This window comes from Oncorhynchus gorbuscha, linkage group LG11 (assembly GCF_021184085.1).
Source record: "Oncorhynchus gorbuscha isolate QuinsamMale2020 ecotype Even-year linkage group LG11, OgorEven_v1.0, whole genome shotgun sequence".
Taxonomy (NCBI): Eukaryota; Metazoa; Chordata; class Actinopteri; order Salmoniformes; family Salmonidae; genus Oncorhynchus; species Oncorhynchus gorbuscha.
The window spans coordinates 52598491-52620179 of NC_060183.1; the positions used below are offsets into that span (position 1 = coordinate 52598491).

Consider the following 21689-nt stretch of genomic DNA (forward strand, 5'->3'; position numbering starts at 1 on the left):
ATTACCAAACATTCTATGGATTTATGAAAAGGTGAAAATGACCATATCTAAGTGCTCGCTTGTCAGAAAATGAAAAAAAGGTGTCATATTCTTCCCGGGGGTGTATATGAAAAGATTTGAATACGATTTCAGTTTGTTAAAATGCTGTCAGTTCCACTTTAATAGTATTAATTAGGCATGGATGGACCGACGAATGGATAAAAAAAATGATAAGGACATAATAAGGACAATGACAGCATGGTTTGAGTATCACCTGTTGAGTCTCTCTGTCTCCACTTCAAACTCCCTGATCTTGTTCTCAGAGATGGCTGATCCGTGGGAGTAGAGGGTCTGGAAGATCTCCTGGATGTTGGAGCAGTCCTGGAGGGAGTGGGCCAGGTGTTCCGCCACGTTACTGGACACCTGGGAGGAGGAGGAACAGGGTCACATGGTATTTTGGTATTTTATTAGGATCCCCATTACCTGTTGCAAAAGCAGCAGCTACTCTTCCTGGGGTCCACACATAACAAGAAACATAACATAATACAGAACAGTAATAGACAAGAACAGCTCAAGGACAGACGGGGGTAAGACAGACATTTACATAGATCTAAGGTCGCCTCCCAGTCTCAAATGGTAACTTATACCATATGAAGTGCACTACTTTTGTGTAAAGAGTAAATTGGGGTACAAACAAGGAGAGGAGGGGAGTAGACAGTGCTTCAACCAATGTGAGTCAAGGTGCAGCCAAAAATCACAATGTAAAAACGACACAATAGGAATTCAGTGTGTCAGACTGACTGAGGGCATTTCTTTGTGATCCTCCACTCTCTTAATCCACAGTGTATACAGATAGTGTTTATAATCTTTACTTATACAGGTTAGTCTCCTTGAGATCAAATCTCTTTTTCAAGAGAGACTGTACGCAGAAAGAGGCCGGTTTTCTACTGAACTTTACATAATCCGTCGCAGCCTAGTCCCAGAGGAATGCTAACAGTCTGCCTCTCTTTCTCTTTCTTCCCTCTTCCTCTCTTTTCAGTCTATTTTGGAGCAGATGGGTTCCGGCTAAAGATTGAGAGGAGAATTTTAATGGCCGGAGCTTTCAGGGAAAAGACAAGCCCTGGAATCATTAGGATTGATTTCCAATCGCTCACACACGAACACACACCAACAGGAGCGAGGGAGAGAGAAAGAGGGAGAGAGAGAGGGAGGGAGGCACAAGAGAAAAAAAGGGCACCAGAAGAGGAAAGTGATAACTGTTAGAGGGGACATTGGCAGGTCACCTTTAGTGTCAACAAGGCTGTGTGGGTGCCAGGGGAAGGGGACAGTGGGGAATGAGTGACACCAGGTCTGTCACACTTCACTGGAGATACCCATCTCTGACACATCTGCTGATGCTGCTGTTACCTTCGGCCAGCTGCTACAGGGAAATGTGCCCCTACCTAATGTCGCTCTCTCATACTCTCCCTGTCCACCCCTCTCTCTCTCTTCCGCTCTCTCTTTCTTACATCCCTCTCTTCCTTTCTTTAAACCTGTTTGCATATTTCCCCTCTCAAAGCATTCAGTATTGAATATCCATCCCGTATCTCCTTACCCCGATGCTGCTGATCTCTGATCCCAGAACAGGCCTCTCGGTAGAGGAAGACTCTGACCTGGTTTTAGACAGCTTCACTCGCTCTGCCACCTAGCAACAAGACAACACATTCAATACATTACTGTGAATTACTGATAAAAAGTGCTTGGCCCCTAAAATAAATAAATGTAGGGATTGTACTGGATCTCTAATATATTGAATTCCTTCTGAGGGTCAATGTCAAGGGGACACACACAGGAAAGGGGAAGAGCAATATGGTTGATCAGACTGACTCTTTGATTACAATTGTCCCTCTCTGGCGGGACTAGCGCAAGGCTAGTCCACAGATTGGTGTGTGTGCGAGCATGTGTGTGTTTGTGTCATTCAAGTTATAATACAATAAGAGAGAAAAGAGAGATGGAGAACATTTCAGAGGAGAGTTCAGAATATCCCCACAGTGTGTGTGTCCCTCATACGAATGTACAACATCCCATTGTTCCAATTTCATTAGTCCATCATTCCAGTACTTTGGTGTTTTGTACCTTACTATGCATGACATAGCGTGTGTGTGCATTCTACCTTGGCCACAGGTATATCGTTACTGCTGCTGCTGGTGCTGAGTTCCCCGGTGCTGGGATTGATGGGGCGGGAGGCGGGGGTGAGACGCCCAGGGCTGGACGGGCCTGCAGACTGGGAGCTCTGGAGACGCGTCTGCAGCTCTCGCACCTGGGGAAAAGACACCATAGAGATACCTTATATCACTATTTTATTGTGAATGTGTTCTATTTAATTCTATGGGACACACAGACACACAGGCTGAGGTTCATGGGCGCAGATCTCCTGAGAACACACACACACCTGCTTATAATCTCATCATACAGACGATTTACAGAAGGACTCAGTTTGTTGCTACTTAAGGCACTTCTTGCTCCAGTTTGAGACAATGTGAGGATCCATCTGATCTCTTCTGTGCAGTGGGCAAAGGCAGGAATTTTGGGACAGTGATGATGCAGAGGAAACAGGGTACTTGAGTCGCTCCACTGCTGACAGGCTTCTTCTCTCACTCTATATTAAGCATCAGAGAACTCATGGAAAGCCTTGCCAGGTCTTGCAATGAATTTGTTATGCCAGCTTGGATTTGTCAGCATTATGCTTGCAGCTAGTGTACAAAATACAAACGCTGTTTAATTGTTGTTATCTCTTCACAACACTACAGCAGTTTGGGCCCTAGGTGTGTGTGCGTGCATGCATGTATGTTGGGTGTGTGTATGTGTGTGTGCCGGAGGGAGAGAGCTTCCTCTGCCAGGAAGAGCGTGGAAAGGAACATTAGTTTGAACGCTGGCCCACTAAAATATAAACAATGACGATACAAGAGCCTTTTGTGCTTTCACAGCACCCATTGCACAGACAGAGAGGAAATATATGGAATTATAAATCATTGATGTCGCAACCATACCACACACAGCCATCAACTGGCATGTGCTGTTAGCAGAACGGGATATAGCTGCATACACAGACATGTCAAGATGCCTAAATCGTGTTAGCTACCTGCTTGTTTTCAATAATATGGCCAATCTTTTACATGGTATATATACACATATGGCATTATAGAAAAAGGTACAGTATATCTACATCATTGTAACTATCTGTACAAACATCAGTACATGTACAGTGGGGCAAAAAAGTATTTAGTCAGCCACCAATTGTGCATGTTCTCCCACATAAAAAGATGAAAGAGGCCTGTAATTTTCATCGTAGGTACACTTCAACTATGACAGACAAAATGAGAAAAAAAAATCCAGAAAATCACACTGTAGGATTTTTAATGAATTTATTTGCAAATTATGGTGAAAAAAAAGTATTTGGTCAATAACAAAAGTTTATCTCAATACTTTGTTATATACCCTTTGTTGGCAATGACAGAGTTCAAACGTTTTCTGAAAGTCTTCACAAGGTTTTAACACACTGTTGCTGGTATTTTGGCCATGCAGATCTCCTCTAGAGCAGTGATGTTTTGGGGCTGTTGCTGGGCAACACAGACTTTTCTATGGGGTTGAGATCTGGAGACTGGCTAGGCCACCAGGACCTTGATATACTTCTTATGAAGCCACTCCTTCGTTGCCCGGGCGGTGTGTTTTGGATCATTGTCATGCTGAAAGACCCAGCCACGTTTCATCTTCAATGCCCTTGCTGATGGAAGGTTTTCACTCAAAATCTCACGATACATGGCCCCATTCATTCTTTCCTTTACATGGATCAGTTGTCCTGGCCCCTTTGCAGAAAAACAGCCCCAAAGCATGATGTTTCCACCCCCATGCTTCACAGTAGGTATGGTGTTCTTTGGATGCAACTCAGCATTCATTGTCCTCCAAACACGACGAGTTGAGTTTTTACCAAAAAGTTATATTTTGGTTTCATCTGACATTATCCCAATCTTCTTCTGGATCATTCAAATGCTCTCTAGCAAACTTCAGATGGGCCTGGACATGTACTGGCTTAAGCAGGGGGACACGTCTGGCACTGCAGGATTTGAGTCCCTGGCGGCGTAGTGTGTTACTGATGGTAGGCTTTGTTACTTTTGTCCCAGCTCTCTGCAGGTCATTCACTCGGTCCCCCCGTGTGGTTCTGGGATTTTTGCTCACCGTTCTTGTGATCATTTTGACCCCCCGGGGTGAGATCTTGCGTGGAGCCCCAGATCGAGAGAGATTGTCAGTGGTCTTGTATGTCTTCCATTTCCTAATAATTGCTCCCACAGTTGATTTCTTCAAACCAAGCTGCTTACCTATTGCAGATTCAGTCTTCCCAGCCTGGTGCAGATCTACAATTTTGTTTCTGGTGTCCTTTGACAGCTCTTTGGTCTTGGCCATAGTGGAGTTTGGAGTGTGACTGTTTGAGGTTGTGGATAGGTGTCTTTTATACTGATAACAAGTTCAAACAGGTGCCATTAATACAGGTAACGAGTGGAGGACAGAGGAGCCTCTTAAAGAAGAAGTTACAGGTCTAAGAGAGACAGAAATCTTGCTTGTTTGTAGGTGACCAAATACTTATTTTCCACCATAATTTGCAAATACATTCATAAAAAATCCTACAATGTGATTTTCTGGATTTTTTTTCTAATTTTCTCTGTCATAGTTGAAGTGTACCTATGATGAAAATTACAGGCCTCTCTCATCTTTTTAAGTGGGAGAACTTGCACAATTGGTGGCTGACTAAATACATTTTTTATATACAGTGGGGCAAAAAAGTAACATCAGCACATGTTGTCTGCAGTATACAGTGCATTCGGAAAGTATTCAGACCGGTCAAATTTTTCAACATTTTGTTGCGTTACATCCTTACTCTAAAATGTATTAAATATTTTTCCCCCTCTACACACAATACCCCATAATGACAAAGGAAAAACAAGTTACTATAGATTTTTCCAAAATGTATAAAAAATACAAAACTGAAATATCATATTTACACAAGTATTCAGACCCTTTACTCAGTACTTTGTTGAAGCACCTTTGGCAGCGATTACAGCCTAGAGTCTTCTTGGGTATGATGCTACAAGCTTGGTACACCTGTATTTGGAGAGTTTCCTGCAGATCTTCTCAAGTTCTGTCGGGTTGGATGGGGAGCGTCGTTGCACAGCTATTTTCAGGTCTCTCCAGAGATGTTCGAGTGGTTTCAAGCCCGATCTCTGGCTGGGCCACTCAAGGACATTCAGAGACTTGTCCCGAAGCCACTCCTGCGTTGTCTTGGCTGTGTGTAAAGGTTGTTGTTCTGTTGGAAGGTGAACCTTCGCCCCAGTCTGAGGTCCTGAGCTCTCTGGAGCAGTTTTTCATCAAGGTTCCCTCTGTACTGTGCTTCGTTCATCTTTCCCTCGATCCTGACAAGTCTCCTAGTCCTGACCACTGAAAAACATCCACACAGCATGATGCTGCCACCACCATGCTTTATCATAGGTATGGTGCCAGGTTTCCACCAGACGTGACTCTTGGCATTCAGGCCAAAGAGTCTTGTTTCTCATGGTCTGAGAGTCCTTTAGGTGCCTTTAGGCAAACTCCAAGTGGGCTGTCATGTGCCTTTTACTGAGGAGTGGCTTCCGTCTGGCCATTCTAACATAAAGGCCTGATTGGTGGAGTGCTGCAGAGATGGTTGTCCTTCTCGAAGATTCTCCCATCGCCACAGAGGAACTCTGGAGCTCTGTCAGAGTGACCATTGGGTTCTTGGTCACCTCCCTGACAAAGGCCCTTCTCCCCCGATTGCTCAGTTTGGCTGGGTGGCCAGCTCTAGGAAGAGTCTTGGTGGTTCCAAACTTGTTCCATTTAAGAATGATGGAGGCCACTGTTTTCTTGGGGACCTTCAATGCTTCGACAATCCTGTCTTGGAGCTCTACGGACAATTCCCTCAACCTCATGGCTTGGTTTTTGCTCAGACCTGCACTGTCATCTGTGGAACCTAATATAGGCAGGTGTGTGCCTTTCCAAATCATGTCCAATCAATTGAATTACCACAAATGGACGTCAATCAAGTTGTAGAAACATCAAGGATGATCAATGGAAACAGTTTGCACCTGAGCTCAATTTCAAGTGTCATATCAAAGGGTCTGAATACGTATGTAAATAAGGTATCTGTCTTTTTTTAAACCTTAAATTTAACAAGACAAGTCAGTTAAGAACAAATTCCTATTTACAATGACGAACGACACTGGACCAATTGTGCGCCGCCCTGTGGTACTCCCAATCACAGCCGGATGTGATACAGCCTGTTTAGTATTTTATATAAATTTGTAAACATATCTTCAAACCTGTTTTTGCTTTGTCATTATGGGGTATTGTGTGTCGATTGGAAAATTATTGATTTAATTAAGTGTGAAATAAGGCTTTAACGAAACAAAATGTGGGAAAAGTCAAGGGGTCTGAATAATTTCTGAATGCACTGTATGCTACCCGACCATACGCAGGTGTATAAATCAGGCTTCCTCTAGAGCCAGACATAATGGTCTGGAAAACAGATGAGGCGATAAGCCTGCCTCTAACTCGGTCAGTGATTTTCCCCACCTCTATTTCACAGGGACGTCAGGAAAGAGACAGGATTCATTTCAGAGACAGAAGACAGAAAGGGAGGGACAGGTGGAGACAGAATAGAAGAGAGAATGAGTGACAGAGAGAAGATGGAGATGGGGAAGACTGACAGTGTAGCAGAGAGATACTGGGAGAGAAGGTGGGGTGGGTAGATGGGGAAGGAGAGAGTGACAGAGAGAGAGGGAGAGAAGGAACATAGGGGGGAGAGAGAGAGAGCGTGCAGAAGAGAGAGCGAGAGAGTACTTGGCCATGACTTTGAACACTGCGGTTTTTCCTGCTCTCCTCTCCTGCCAAACTCCCTTGGAGCCGTGGGTCTAAAAAAGCCAACATGGCTGCCATGTGCTGCCAAAGGACACAAAGAGGACTGCGACTGTACCATCATGAACCAGTCCCCTGGCCAGCTGCCTCCCTCATGATCCCCAAGAAAATAAATGGCAAAGAAAATGATAGGTTCTGTTTAGTCCTGGCCAGTAATTATGTAATCGAGGACTTCCGTGTAATTTCCTGGGTTCAAAATGAACTACGACTGTGACACTCTGCCTGAGGGAGTGGACAGGTTTGACTCACATGCACATCTGTCCAGGACAGGTCTTGAATTCAACAAATCTTTAAAAAGACTAATGTCTTTTATCACCGGCAGTGGTTGATTCCTACATATCTGTGAGTTGTATTAAGAGTGGAGAGAATTGTAAAAGCTTAGAATGCTTACAACGACCTGACACTATAGAGGTCTGTATCTGACCTCAAAAATCAAGCTATTAATAACACAAAAATAGCCTCTTTTGTATCGTAAACAAACTGCTGACGCAGAGGAAATATGTGGACTTGCGACATACAGTACCGTTTCTAGAAAAGGTATAAAATAGGCTTACTACCTAAGTAAATACCTCTCCTTCAATGGAAGGTAAAAGCCTAAGGAAGGGAAGTTAAGATAGTCTCCGGACCTTGACACTCAAATTAGGTTGAATCCATCTTTTAAAAGCTGAGCCGGAGGACACGGGCCCCCAAGGATGCGCCGGTGTGTGCATAGCAAATCCTTTCAAGGAGCCTCGCATTGAAACAGCAATGCAATGCATTTGTCCAATTAGTCGGCAAAATGGACAGATTTCATGAGAGGAAAGAGGATGAGGAGAGAGAGGAACGAGCTCTGAGCTGAGTTGGAGTGATTCTTCTGCTGCGTCTGGATCTCCTTTCTCAAGGCAAACAGAATCTGTGAGGTTGGTTAGCAGGACTGGTCCGCCTGACTGTTTTCGCTTGATGCATCTCACAGTCTAATTGGGTTTTTCTATAAATAAATGGGGCCAATGGAAGAGATTGGGATCAACATTTTAAAATGGTTTGAAACAAAAATAAGGATTTTCATGCAGTTCCATGTGTACTTAAGAAATTTACCCATAACTTCACCTTTACAACATGATAGGCCTAGGATTACACATCCTTTAATCAGGATTCATACAGACATTGGCAAATCAAATTCAATGACTTTCAGGGGCCTTTTCCAAGCACTTAACTGTAATTTTCAAAGACCCCAATGTCATACAATTGTATAATTTATATAAATGTACATATAGGGCCAAATATAGAACCCCCCCCCCCCCCCCCATCTCCCAAAAAGCTTTTTTAGGCCTAACCAATGCATTGATATTGAAATTATTATTGCATTCTAAAATATGTGAGAATAATGTGGACATTGCCTGACTAAATAGATTGGATGCATGCATGGCGATTTTTCTGTAGCCTATGTGGCCAACGCAGGCACACATAATAAAGCCATGACTTGCTGTAGCATTAATCTCACCATTTGAATCTCACCATTGCTGTTTTTATAATGAGAAAGTGATGTTGTTGTCCCCATAATAACCACATGGTTTTACTGCAACAGAGTACACCCTTCATATGAAGTGGCGGGAAACAAATGAAAGTAGTCACATCTCTCACAAAAATGGATCAAAACTGAAAACAACCGATACATTTACAGGCCCGTTCGGCTCAGCTCACCAAAAAGAGCTGGCTCTTTTGAATCCCAAACGGCTCTTTAAAAAAATATATGTTTTGTATTTTTTCAAGTCAAACAGTTTGCGATAGTTTGACTATGATTGGTGCTAAAACGATTCTAATTGAATTATTAAATAAAATCATACTCTACCTTAACCACAATGTATTTAAAAATGTATTGGTTTGTTATGAAAAAGAATGCTATTAAACATTACATTTAAAGTATAACTTTTTAATGTATATAAACAAGTGCATATAAATCTAACCATTCAAAACTAATACAATCTGAACAGCATAATAGAATATTGCACCATATCAAAGAAAAATAAATAACAATGTATAAAACTGCAGCATCCCACTTAAAACATTAAACTGGTCCCTCTTTTCTCTCTCTTCTTTATTGCCATGTTATAACCAGCAGCACACAGCAATGCTGACCATATTTTGCTTTTATGAGAGATTTGCATTCAGAAATGCAAGCTGCCTCATTTTCGAAGGGCTTATGCGGTTTCTTCTCTCAGTAATTATTTGTCCCGTTTTCGAGCAGACCCTCTCAGAGGGAACGGATGTGGCAACTATGCAGTCTCCCTGTCATGACTTTAGTAAGTTGTGGGTAGACAGAGGCCTTGTTCCTCCACCAGCTCAGAGGATCTGCTCCTGCAAATAGGATCGGACCTCCATTATGGCATCTGCTGAGGGATTCCTTTGTGCTGCATCCCCAGTTGCTCTCTCGCCAAACAGCATCCAAACATCAGACTTTTGTGGAACTACTGCTGGTGTTTCTGCTCCATCTGCTCCCTCTTCTTCCTGTTGCCCTGGTGCCTGACCAGCTGACTGTTGGGAGTGTCCCTCCCTGCTGCTGAGGTTATTCTTTGAAGAGCCTCATCAATCGCTCTGGCATCACTGAAGGCTAACTTCTTAAACCTGGGGTCAAGTGCAGCGGTTTCTAATAGCACGTGGTTATATTCCATTCTGTGAAACTTTCTGTCCATTGAGAAACATAGGGTGTCCATCAACTCTGTCACATGTCCTGTGGGTACATTTGCCTCTCTCTAGCGGCTGGCTGTGATTCGCTGCAGACCCTTACGCTGCAGACCCTTACACTGCAGACCCTTACACAGGAGTATCATTTTTGAGGTTATCGCATAGCTGAAAAGAGAGAACAGTAACTTATTAGTTCAGGTTCATGTTGTGTCTACTGATTCTCATCTACTGCTCAAATACATATATAATACTGGATTAAGTAATGATGTTGTAATAACTGCTTACTGTACCTCTCTCCACTGATCTCCACAGTGACCTGCTCAAAGGGTCCCAGGACTCTGCACACCTCCTCCACCACCTCCCATTCCTCTTGGGTCAGAGCAGCAACAGGTGCATTGACAATGGCCAGGGTAGAGATGATGGCATCCTTGGACTCAAGAAACCACTTCAACAAATAAAATGTTGAATTCCACCTTGTAGTGCAGTCTTGTTAAGGCCTCAGCTCAGACATCCCCATCTGGCTTTGTGTAGACTTTAGTTTTCAGCACCTACTGTGATCCTGTGTAAGTATTCCACAACTGCTTTCACTTTGTCCACAGTGGGCTTCATCATCTTCAGAGCATCTCTTACAACCAGGTTGATTGTGTGGGAGTGACATGGATGATGGTTCCATATTAACATTTTCATGGCTTTGGTTATGTTATCTGCATTGTCGCTAACACAACAGACCACTTTTCCATCTACTTGCCATTCTCTGGTCACTCAACAGTTCCTCTGCCAAGTTCTCTGAAGTGTGTCTGTCGCTGAACTCAAAGCAGTCAGCTAGACATCGTAAAATCTCCAATGAAGTGACATGTAACCAACATGTAAGAAGTGGTTACCCTTGATGTCCAGCGGTCAGTGGTAAGGCAAACTGCAGTGCTTTTTGGACTCTTTCCCGCACTGAAGCCTGTGTGCTCTCGTACAGTTGTGGAATAAATGATTTTGAAAGGGTTTTCATGCTTAGAATAAGGTACATTGGAATTAGACTATTGCAATAATTTGTAAAACCTCTGTACTCCACGATCGAAAATGGCTGGAAATCGGTGTCAATCATGTTAGCTAATGCAATATCAATTAAGCCTTGTTGTGCTACAGACATAGACTTTGGCATACACTGGTCCATAGAAGACTGCGTTACTGTGGGTAGCGGAGTAGGCCTACTTGACTGAGTGGATACCTGGCTCCACCACTATCACTAGCAGGCCTGCTAGTTTCTCGAAGCTCCGCTACAGCTACTAGCTTCACAGTTGGGTGCACAGTTCGCATATGCCGGTGTAGGTTGTGCATAGAACCGGCTTTATATGAATTTTTGTTTTGGCAAATTCTACACTGTGCTCTAACATTGTCTACATTATTAAAATGCATCCAAATGTTACTGTGCTTCTGACTCATTTTCCAGCTGTCCTTCCTCTCTCTCCTCTGCTAAGTGTGTGACTGAGTGACTTGGCTCCGCCCTCCCTCACACACCTTTGGTTCATTGGTTGACACTGCGTGTCTGATTGACAGGAACAACAGGTGTGGCTGTTAGTCTGAGCAGACAGTCAGAACAAATGTGTGTGCGCTTGAGCATTTAGGCCTGTATTATTTCATTTCCTTTTTTCATTCTTTGAATGACTTAATTCTATTACTTAATTCATTTAAATCTTTTGATTATTCATATCTTCATTTAAAAAAATATTTTTATAAATAGATTCGGCTCCTCTAATATGCGAGCAGGCTCCCAACGTTCACCTACAAGAGCCGGCTCTTATAGTCGTTCACAAATGACCCATTACTAGAATAAGCCCACTAGGATATGCCATTTGTTGTCATTATATTCAGAATAATTCATAGGAATAGAGTGTTGCGCGATAGTCTATCCTACACAATTGCGCACAGTAGACTCAGTGTCCAATTCAAAGCACAAAAACATATGAAGACATGAATTCATTTGCGTGAAGCGTTCTCTGTTCAATCTAACGCGCCTGCTGTAAATCAAGCAGACAACAGATGTTCAACATCAATTCTCTAGGGATATTATACTGAACAAAAATATGAACACAAAAAGATTTTAACGAGTTACAGTTGATAGAAGGATATCAGTCAATTTAAATGAATTAATTAGGCCCTAATCTATGGATTTCACATGACTGGGCAGGGTTGGGCCTGGGAAGGCATAGGCCCAGCCAATCAGAATGAGTTTTTCTCCACAAAAGGGCTTTATTAAAGACGGAAATACTGCTCAGCAAACACTCAGCAAACACTGAGGCAGCTTATGGTAGAGATATTAACATTAAATTATCTGGCAATAGCTCTTGTGGACATTCCTGCAGTCAGCATGCCAATTGCACACTCCCTCAAAACTTGAGATATCTGTGGCATTGTGTTGTGTGACAAAACTGCACATTTTAAAGTGGCCTTTTATTGTCCCCAGCATAAGGTGCACCTGTGTAATGACCATGCTGTTTAATCAGCTTCTTGATATGCCACACCTGTCAGGTGGATGGATTATCTTAGCAAATGAGAAATCCTCACTAACAGAGATATAAACCAATTTTTGCACAACAAATACGCTTTTGTGCGTATGGAAATCGGGGACTTTTAATTTCAGCTCATGAAACACGGGACTAACACTTTACATGTTGTATCTATATTTTTCTTCAGTGTAGATCCAACGACAACTATATTCACTGGTGTGAGACACCAAAAGATTCTGGACATTCCTCGCAGTCAACTTTTCTCGGGCTGTTGGCTGCATCGCATGCACTATCACGACAGCTGTTCGTCACTTGACTGTCATTCGGAAAATTCCTTCCGGGATCAGAAGATGTGTGAAAATATCATGGCGTAACCAATCAGCTGGACACCAAATGCACATCCAACAAGTATTATGTATAATTATTAAATAATCACATTAATGACAGTATCCATTTAGGTTAAGTATGTGACTCTTTCGGTTAGAAGCATTCAATTTTGCAATGCATACATTTATTGTATTTGTGTGCCCATGAAAACATGTTATGGGGTGAAAACTAAGGAGACACGAAATGTTAAGTAGTTACACTACATGTCTGAACTCTCTTATACAAAAACACTGTCTGACAGTTAGATATGGAATTCTTACAGGGTTCAAGCGATGTCTAATTTAACAGACTAATGCTTAATATATGATATAAATTACAATTTACACGGCCATACATTTTACATTTACATTTTAGTCATTTAGCAGATGCTCTTATCCAGAGCGACTTACAGTTAGTGCATTCATCTTAAGATGGCTAGGTGGGACAACCACATATCACAGGAATAGAATAGAACATCTCAATAATGTAGCTATCAGTCGAGTCAGAGCTAGAAAGAGGGGTTGGGGGAAGAAGATTATTTAAGATGATTTTTGAAGAGGTAGTATTTCAGATGCTTTCGGAAGACGGGCAGGAACTCTGGTGTCCTTCAGAGGGAAGCTGGTTCCACCATTGGGGTGCAAGGACAGAGAAGAGCTTGGACTGGGCTAGGCAGGAGCTGCCCTCCTGTAGGGGTGGAAGGGCCGAGAGACTTGAAGTTGCAGAATGGAGTGCTCGGTTGGGGTGTAGGGTTTGAACATAGGCTGAAGGTAGGGAGGGGCAGTTCCTCTAGCTGTTCCGTAAGCACCATGGTCTTGCAAGCATCGACTGAAAGCCAATGGAATGTGTGGAGGAGCGGGGTGACATGGGAGAACTTGCAGGGGTTTGATGGCACAAGCAGGGAGCCCAGACAAAAGTGAGTTGCAGTAGTCCAGATGGGAGAGGACAAGTGCCTGGATTAGGATCTGCGCCGCTTCCTGTGTGGGTTAGGGCCATACTCTACGGATGTTGTAGCGCACAAACCTGCAGGAGCGGACTCTTGTAAAGATGAGGTCAAGCGCATTGCCTACCTTGTAAGTTGTTGGGGATTGGGTAAGGGTGAAGTCAAGAGAGACAAGTGGGGGGGAAGAGAGAGTTGGAAAGAAATGAGTTGAAGGCACATGTTGGGAGGTTGAAATTGCCAAGTACAAAGAGCGGTGAGCCATCATCAGGAAATTAGCTTATCAAGGTGTCAAGCACAATGAGGAACTCTCCAAGGGCATCTGGGGGGCAATAGATGACAATAATGTTAAGCTTGAGTGGACAAGTGACAGCATGAAATTCAAATGAGGAGATGGGGTGATCCATGTCTCGGTCAGGGCCAAAAAGGCAAGGGACTGAAGGGCAGCATAGGCTGAGATGAACTCGGCGTTCTTACCCAATATCTGCAGTTCCAAACGCTGCCAGAGATCAGGAATTCCACATGAGTTGTACGCGCAGGCTACACTAAACTAGAAGGGTTGCAGCCAAGGGGTGGAGAGCGTCTGTGAAGCCTACAGGTGCAAACAGGTATAGAAAACACACACACAGTTGATAAAGCTACAAAGGAGCAAAATGAGATCATCTATAAATAACTAGGTAAGATTCTCAAGTGAGAGAGTGGTGTGGAGCATTCCTCTCTTTCCTTCCTCGAACAACTCGGTAGAACCATCTTTGTTTTGGCAACGGTCTTTGTTTTGCGACAAAACCACCACAACCGCGGCTTACAGCCGCAGCTGGGAAACTGAAGAACTAACACTAATTGCTTAGCAGAGGTGGAAAGCACACCTTCCTGTACTAACTGCTGACTGCCTAGGAAAGGTGAAACCACTCCCCCTCCAATACAGCCACTGATTACCAAAACAAGTCACAAATTGCCCTGCATCTTGATCCTGGTTGATGTGTCAACAACTATCTGCAAATTATGAGCAGTCAGCAGTTCACACAATAAGTAGGTCACTGGGAAGACAGGCAGCACTTAAAGTTGATGGCCCTAGATAGCAAAAATACAGTACTAGACCACAACAGATAAAGACAAAAAAATTATACTTATCACTCCATCAAGACACCAACCATGATAAAGGGTTAAAACATAGATGTTAAATCAACTCGTTAATTGTATCGAATATAGCTATGATCCTCCTTATATCTTAAACTAATGACATGACTTATCAACAGCTGTAACAAGTTGTCCAGTGTAGGACATCCTCACTGGTACCCTAGTTCATAGAAAGACCCAATTGCATTACCGCCTTAACCAGCTTCAGCAAGCCTTAGGACACCAGATTTGATTATGTGTCTAAAAGTGCTCTACGTATTAATTCCATTGTTTGGTTCAGACAGCAGGTCTCAGTTTGCAGCTGGAGAATTCAAAGGGTTCATTCTTGTAGAAGTGTGGATAAATACATGTGTCTGGCCGCTCCTGCCCAGTAATGTCTTCTTCTCCTTCAGACGTCCCTGAATAAACATGTTGTAATTAGAGACGGAAGCGCGCGTACGTCAGAGCAGTGGCCTAGCGACAACGCATCAGAGATCATGTGTATATATTAACCCCTCGCCGCTCATCATTCAATCCAACAATGGAAATGGCGGACCATAATTACATTTTAGAGCCTCTTTGCAGAGACTTCTTTGATTCAGTCTGATTCAGGTCTTCGTTCTCTGCCTAGAACTGGTTCACACTAGGACACATTTACTGGAGATTTGGCAACAGGCTCAAGTTCACTCCACTATTTTGGGAGCCAATAAAAACATGAAACAGAAAGAAAACTGAGAAACATGCATTGCTAATTTGATCCACTTCTTTCTTCCTCCCACCTCACTAGATACAATGTACTATGTATTTTCTGTTATGGGCTAGAGGCAATCAAAATGTTATTAAACCTGCCTTGGAAATAAGCAACATTGCATCCCAGTTTATCAGCCACCAACACAGTCACATAGAAAGGTTCATAGGTACACAGCTCTATTGTGTCGCTCCAGACAAAATGACCAAATGAAAAAAAATTCAACCGGACACAGCTGACTGACCCGTCGTCTCAGGCGATCGCGTTCCTCCCGGATGGCGTTCATGGTGGCCTTGGTGCGGTTCAGGTCCTCCTCCTTGGAGCACAGCATGGCTGTTAAGCTCTCGTTCTCTTCCCTCAGGCCTGCCAGCTCCTTCTCCCAGCGCACCCGCTCCTCCGACAGGCTGGGGTAGAAGTCCCGGCCCAGGGCCCCTTCGATCTCCTCCACCGTCTGGGGAAAGGAGGAAAGGACAGAGGGGGAATGTTGTTTCATGGCACACATTTTTACAGAGCAGTATGTATAGTGTTGAGATTGCGATTACATGGTCACAATTCTAGTAACCAAATGTGAATGACTCTGGTTTCTCTGGGACTCAATGAAAATGGCATCAAAAAGAAGAACCTTTAGGTACCTTGAACAATGAGAAAAATTCATGGAAAAAATGTAAACAAAGAACAGAGACAAAACAAAAGTGAGACAGACAAAACAAAAATACAAACACGTCAGGCACATACATTTTCACACAGGATTTTCCCCTGTCAGTTCACCAATTTCATGTTCATAATTTGTGGGTAGTTTAGCCCTACACCATGTGTCTCAATTGACACAAGTAGAACAAGCATCCTAGACTATGATGTATGTACATGTGTCTTTTTCCTATTTTTATCCAGTGGAACAAACCCCTGATCTCCCAAAGTGCCCATATTTCAGAGTGTATAACTCTATGTGTGTGCGCATGTGTGTGCGTGAGTGAGTGTGAGATATGGCAGAGGGATGGAGTCTATGACCATGTCTGCCTCTACAGACCCTCATCTCTGGTGAGTGATTCATAGGTGTGTAGACAGGCCTGAGTCCTGCCTTCATCTGTCCTCCACCACGGAGCGTCAATCTCACTTATCCCTCCATCCAGCTAGCCCTCTAATCCCTCTATCTCACTCTCAACTGACACACACACAGCCAGAGAGACAGAAATAGACAGACAAAGAGACACAGAGACAAAAGGAGGGGCCTCCCTGGTGGTGCAGTGGTGCCACCAGAGACTCTGGGTTCGCGCCCAGGCTCTGTCGCAGCCGGCCGCGACTGGAAGGTCCATGGGGCGACGCACAATTGGCCTAGCGTCGTCCGGGTTAGGGAGGGTTTGTCTTGTAGGGATATCCTTGTCGCATCACTCGGGTTAGGGAGATTGAGTGCTAGGCTGGTCTGGGATCTACAACAGCCAATGAGACTTGGGATTTCATTCTCATTCCTTTCCTCATATTCCCCTATCTCTCTCTCCCTCTGTTTTTTTTGTTTGAATTTTACCCCCTTTTCTCCCCAATTTTGTGGTATCCAATTGTTAGTAATTACTATCTTGTCTAGACCCTTGGCTGACTCTCCTCGCAAATCTGAAAGGACTGGATAGGTCGGTGTAGGAAAAATGGTATCCGATCCACCTCTCATACTCATTGGACAATAATTGTTTCTATCAACTAACATACATTCCGTTATTTTAGATGTGTTTTTGTGAGGGTGACACCATTAGGACAACCCAGTCTAGAGACGACTCCAGGGATCGGTTTGGGATTAAGCCTCAACTGGAAATGTGAAGGCGTCCATTTTTCTTCCCACAAAAGGTAATTGGATTAGGATTAAGTGAGGTCAGATTCATAATGGAAAAAGCCAGCTCGATATCCTCTCTTTCAAGCACAAGGAGAAAGCTCTTGTCCTCATCCTAATCGATTAGCACTGGTTGTGTCCACTGTGACCAGCCAACAAAAGGGAGAGAAATTAAATACAAGAACAGTGTTCAATGACTTCTTTCACATCCCGTTTTAGGATTTAGGATTCAGTTTTGGAATCACAAACTGAATTTGATAGCCAAGTTCAATTTGTTTGTTAAAAAATGTAGATACACTACATGGCCAAAAGTATGTGGACACCTGTTCGTCGAACATCTCATTCCAAAATCATGGGCATTAATATGGAGTTGGTACCCTCTTTGCTGCTATAACAGCCTCCACTCTTCTTGGAAGGCTTTCCACTAGATGTTGGAACATTGCTGCAGGGACTTGCTTCCATTCAGCCACAAGAGCATTAGTGAGGTCGGCACGGATGTTGCGCAATTAGGCCTGGCTCGCAGTCGACATTCCAATTCATCCCAAAGGTGTTCCGGGGGGTTGAGGTCAAGGCTCTGTGCAGGCCAGTCAAGTTCTTCCACACCAGTCACAAAAAAACATTTATGTATGGACTTAGCTTTGTGCATGGGGGCATTGTCATGCTGAAACAGGAAAAAGACCTTCCCCAAACTGTTGCCACAAAGTTGGAAGCTCAGAACCGTCTAGAACGCGTTGCAACCGAGGACAGACGATTTTTATGCGATATGCTCTTCAGCACTCAGCGGTCCCATTCTGTGAGCTTGTGTGGCCTACCACTTCGCAGCTGAGCCGGTGTTGCTCCTATACATTTCCACTTCACAATAACAGCACTTACAGTTGACTGGGGCAGTTTTAGCAGGGCAGAAATTTGACGAACTGACTTGTTGGAAATGTGGCATCCTACTGTATGACGGTGCAACGTTGACAGTCACTGAGCTCTTCTGTATGGGCCATTCTACTGCCAATGTTTTCCTATGGAGATTGCAGGGCTGTGCGCTCAATTTTATACACCTGTCAGCAACAGGTTTAGATGAAATAGCCAAATCTGCTAATGTGAAGGGGTGTGTACATACTTGTAGTTTGTTTAGCTATCTATTACTTGGCTAAATAAAGCCAAGTAAATACATTATCCCACATTACAGTGGGCTGTGACTGTCACTAAAGGAATGCCAGTGATGGTGATTGTCTGTCAAGCCTTTAGTAGTCTTAACACCAAGGACATATTTCCATTGAGCCGTCAGCTCATATTCAGTGAAATCACTAGGTGTATGAGGCAAGGAGCTCCCTTCAGTCTATCGCTTGCTCTTTCTACGTCCTTCACTCTGCCTCTCTCACCCCCCCCCTCATCTTTCAGTGTGTGTGTGTGTGTGTGTGTGTGTGTGTGTGTGTGTGTGTGTGTGTGTGTGTGTGTGTGTGTGTGTGTGTGTGTGTGTGTGTGTGTGTGTGTGTGTGTGTGTGTGTGTGTGTGTGTGTGTGTGTGTGTTGTATAATAATTTTGCGAGGAAACCAATAGCTAGCAGACTGAATTCCCATCAGGACTGCTGGCACTCACATCGCTGCGAAGACGACAACTAGGCAGACAGGGTTCCATTACCAGAGCTGAAGCATCACCGTGGGGACCACCATCACGCACCTATCAGTCAGACATTAGGCTGACATCAGTCTGACTCACACAGGCCCCGGCCCCCAGGCTGAAACAGGCGGTTGGTTACTGCTGGGTCCAACCCAGGGTCACCCCAGGACCCCTACTGACTGATTACTGGAAGTGGCTCTGTTCCAGCAGGACAGTTCAACATCATATGACAGTGTGTGTTATTATAACTAATCTCACTCTCTTTTATTTACAGTGTCTGTGAATGCATTTGATAGGAGAGGTTTGCACACCAGTATTGGGTTCACCTATATTCATCTATCCTGCATGTTGTTTTTTTCTCACTCTGGCCACTCTTTATCATCATTTACTGTTAACTCCCAATTAATTGTGTTTATAATGAGGAAGGAAATGGATTTTCTAGAACGGGTCTCAGTCTTCGCCGCAAGTCATTTCCTGGTGTCTTACCTTGATGGCGAGGTCACAGTGTTCGCTGGCGGTGGTCAGCTGCTCTATCTGGCGGTCCACCTCGGCCACAGACAGGCTGCATGTGCTCTTCTTTCTCCCACACAGAACGCTCTCCAGCCCCGTCAGAACCCGCTGCAGCTCTGAGTTCAGGTCACTGCAATTTTCTACACGGAGACAACACAGGGCCGGGGTCAGATATAACTGGTCTAGGAACAGATCAATGTTTACAAACAGAGTTGAGGTCACTGCAGTAGTCTACAACAAGGAAGCCCAGGGCCAGGGTCAAATAAACTGATCTGGTATCAGATGAATGAATGCCAGTGTGCCTGATACAGGGAGAAATAATAGGGCTAGAGCAAGATACACAGACCTAGGAGAAAATAGTTAAAATCTCAATGTGCAAAGAACAACACAACTACTGTAGTCTGCATGGGTAAGGTGACCTTGTTAGCATAGCAGCATAGTGATGATGTATTGTGTACTAGTCGGCAGGTAGCCTAGTGATTAGAGCATTGGACTGGTAACCGAAAGGTTGCAAGATCGAATCCCCGAGCCGACAAGATAAAAATCTGTTGTTCTGCCCCTAAACAAGGCAGTTAACCCAGTGTTCCTAGGTTCCTCAGTGAAAATAAGAATTTGTCCTTAACTGACTTGCCTAGTTTAATAAAGGTCAAATAAAAGAAAGAAAGAAAACTAGTGACATACTAATAACAGGCCATGTGCTTAATGGTTTAACTGAATACCGAGGCTGACTGGAGGAATGCTGCAGGCTAGTAAAACACATCACACACATCTTCTGCTTAGAGCACAACACATACCACATAACTATCTGAGAGAAAGACAACAGTGATGAAGATACAAGCAGGACCATTCTTTTTTATGATATATTATGACAATATTGTCATTCCGTACATTAACCTACAGTTAAGACCTGCGGGAATCAAACCCACAAACCTGGGGTTGTAACTAGCTCCAACCAAAGCTTCATCATCACTTTCAGAGCTTCCGTTCCCTATTCACTATTCACTCTCAACTTCTTATCTCCAGAGGTAATCAAATGAGCTCATCGGAAACTCATTTCAATTAGCATATTAATACAATCCCTGCAAAGCATGTCGATGGTTAGCATCTGCTTCCATATTGCATCCAAAATAATAATGAAGATGATGATTATTATTATTGTCCAAGACCAAACAGAGCCTGGGTACATTGTGTGGGAAATTAAAATGTGGAGAGTGGCGGATGTATTTCCCCAAGTGCCCCCATTAAGTGCAGATTCTGCCAACAATGCAAATGCAATTAGCACAGTGCGAAGGAATGTGAAGATGAACAAAACTTGAAAACAATTTCCTGACTGGTGAAATCCTGTCCGTGTGGGGATAAGATTGCCACGGCTACAGCCAGGGACGAAGGACTGCGAAGATTGAAAGATGTTTTTCTTCTAGCGCTCTGCTAAACGTTGAGGATGATGAATAAGAAAAAGCGATGAAGCTCTTTACCGTTGACAACTGATTGCTGGGTGCTCTCAGCACCACTGATAGAGGGGACTATTAATAGCATCTTGAAGGAACTGCCTTGCAGTGCAGTGTTGTTTGGGGGAAATGGTTCTGTTACAGACCCAACAGTGTGTTTGTGCACTCCCCCACAGTGGAAAATTGATTTAGCAGAGTGCTGAATCAATTGTACATTGTGGGAGAGTGCACAAACACACACACACTCACTCTGTCAGAGACACACATGTACACACACACACATAACTGCTCCTGTAGAAGCCTATAAATGTGCATTGTGTGCCATCAACCCTATAGCCACTGGTTTGTAACAGGCCATTCATCAAGGGAGGACATACACAGATAGGGAACAGTCTCTCTATGGAAGAGATGATTCAAAATAACCACTGATCAAAGCAGTTGATCGGTGAGAGTTTAAACACTACATGACCAAGAGTATGTGGACACCTGCTCGTCGAACATCTCATGCAAAATCATGGTCATTAATATGGAGTTGGTCACCCCTTTTCTGCTATAACAGCCTCTACTCTTCTTGGAAGGCTTTCCACTAGATGTTGGAACATTTCTGCGGGGACTTGCTAACATTCAGCCACAAGAACATTAGTGAGGTCGGACACTGATGTTTGGCGATTAGCCCTGGCTCGCAGTCGGCGGTCCAACTCTTCCCTAAGTTGTTCGATAGAGTTGAGGTCAGGGCTCTGTGCAGGCCAGTCGAGTTCTTCCACAACGATCTCAACAAAAGATTTCTGTATCAACCTCTCTTTGTGAATAGGGGCATTGCCATGCTGAAACAGGACAGGGCCTTGACCAAACTGTTTCCCTTCACTGGAACTAAGGGGCCTAGCCCGAACCATGAAAAACAGCCCCAGACCATTATTCCTCCTCTACCAAACTTTACAGTTGGCACTATGCATTGGGGCAGGTAGCATTCTTCTGGCATCCTCCAAACCCTGATTCGGCAGTCGGACTGACAGATGGTGAAGCGTGATTCATCACTCCA

At 43.8% G+C, this 21689-nt stretch overlaps 1 protein-coding gene across 4 annotated transcripts in view; it reads right to left on the reverse strand.

Moving 5' to 3' along the window:
- LOC124048917 (colorectal mutant cancer protein) overlaps positions 1–21689 on the reverse strand; it is a 127127-nt gene that overhangs the window by 26402 nt on the left and 79036 nt on the right. For all 4 annotated transcript variants that reach the window (XM_046370093.1, XM_046370092.1, XM_046370094.1 and 1 more), the window contains 5 exons: positions 19179–19342; positions 15510–15716; positions 2132–2278; positions 1574–1663; positions 254–402 (listed from right to left, as the gene is read on the reverse strand). In XM_046370093.1, the coding sequence (XP_046226049.1) occupies positions 254–402; positions 1574–1663; positions 2132–2278; positions 15510–15716; positions 19179–19342 (757 nt within the window). The remainder of the gene's footprint in view (positions 1–253; positions 403–1573; positions 1664–2131; positions 2279–15509; positions 15717–19178; positions 19343–21689) is intronic.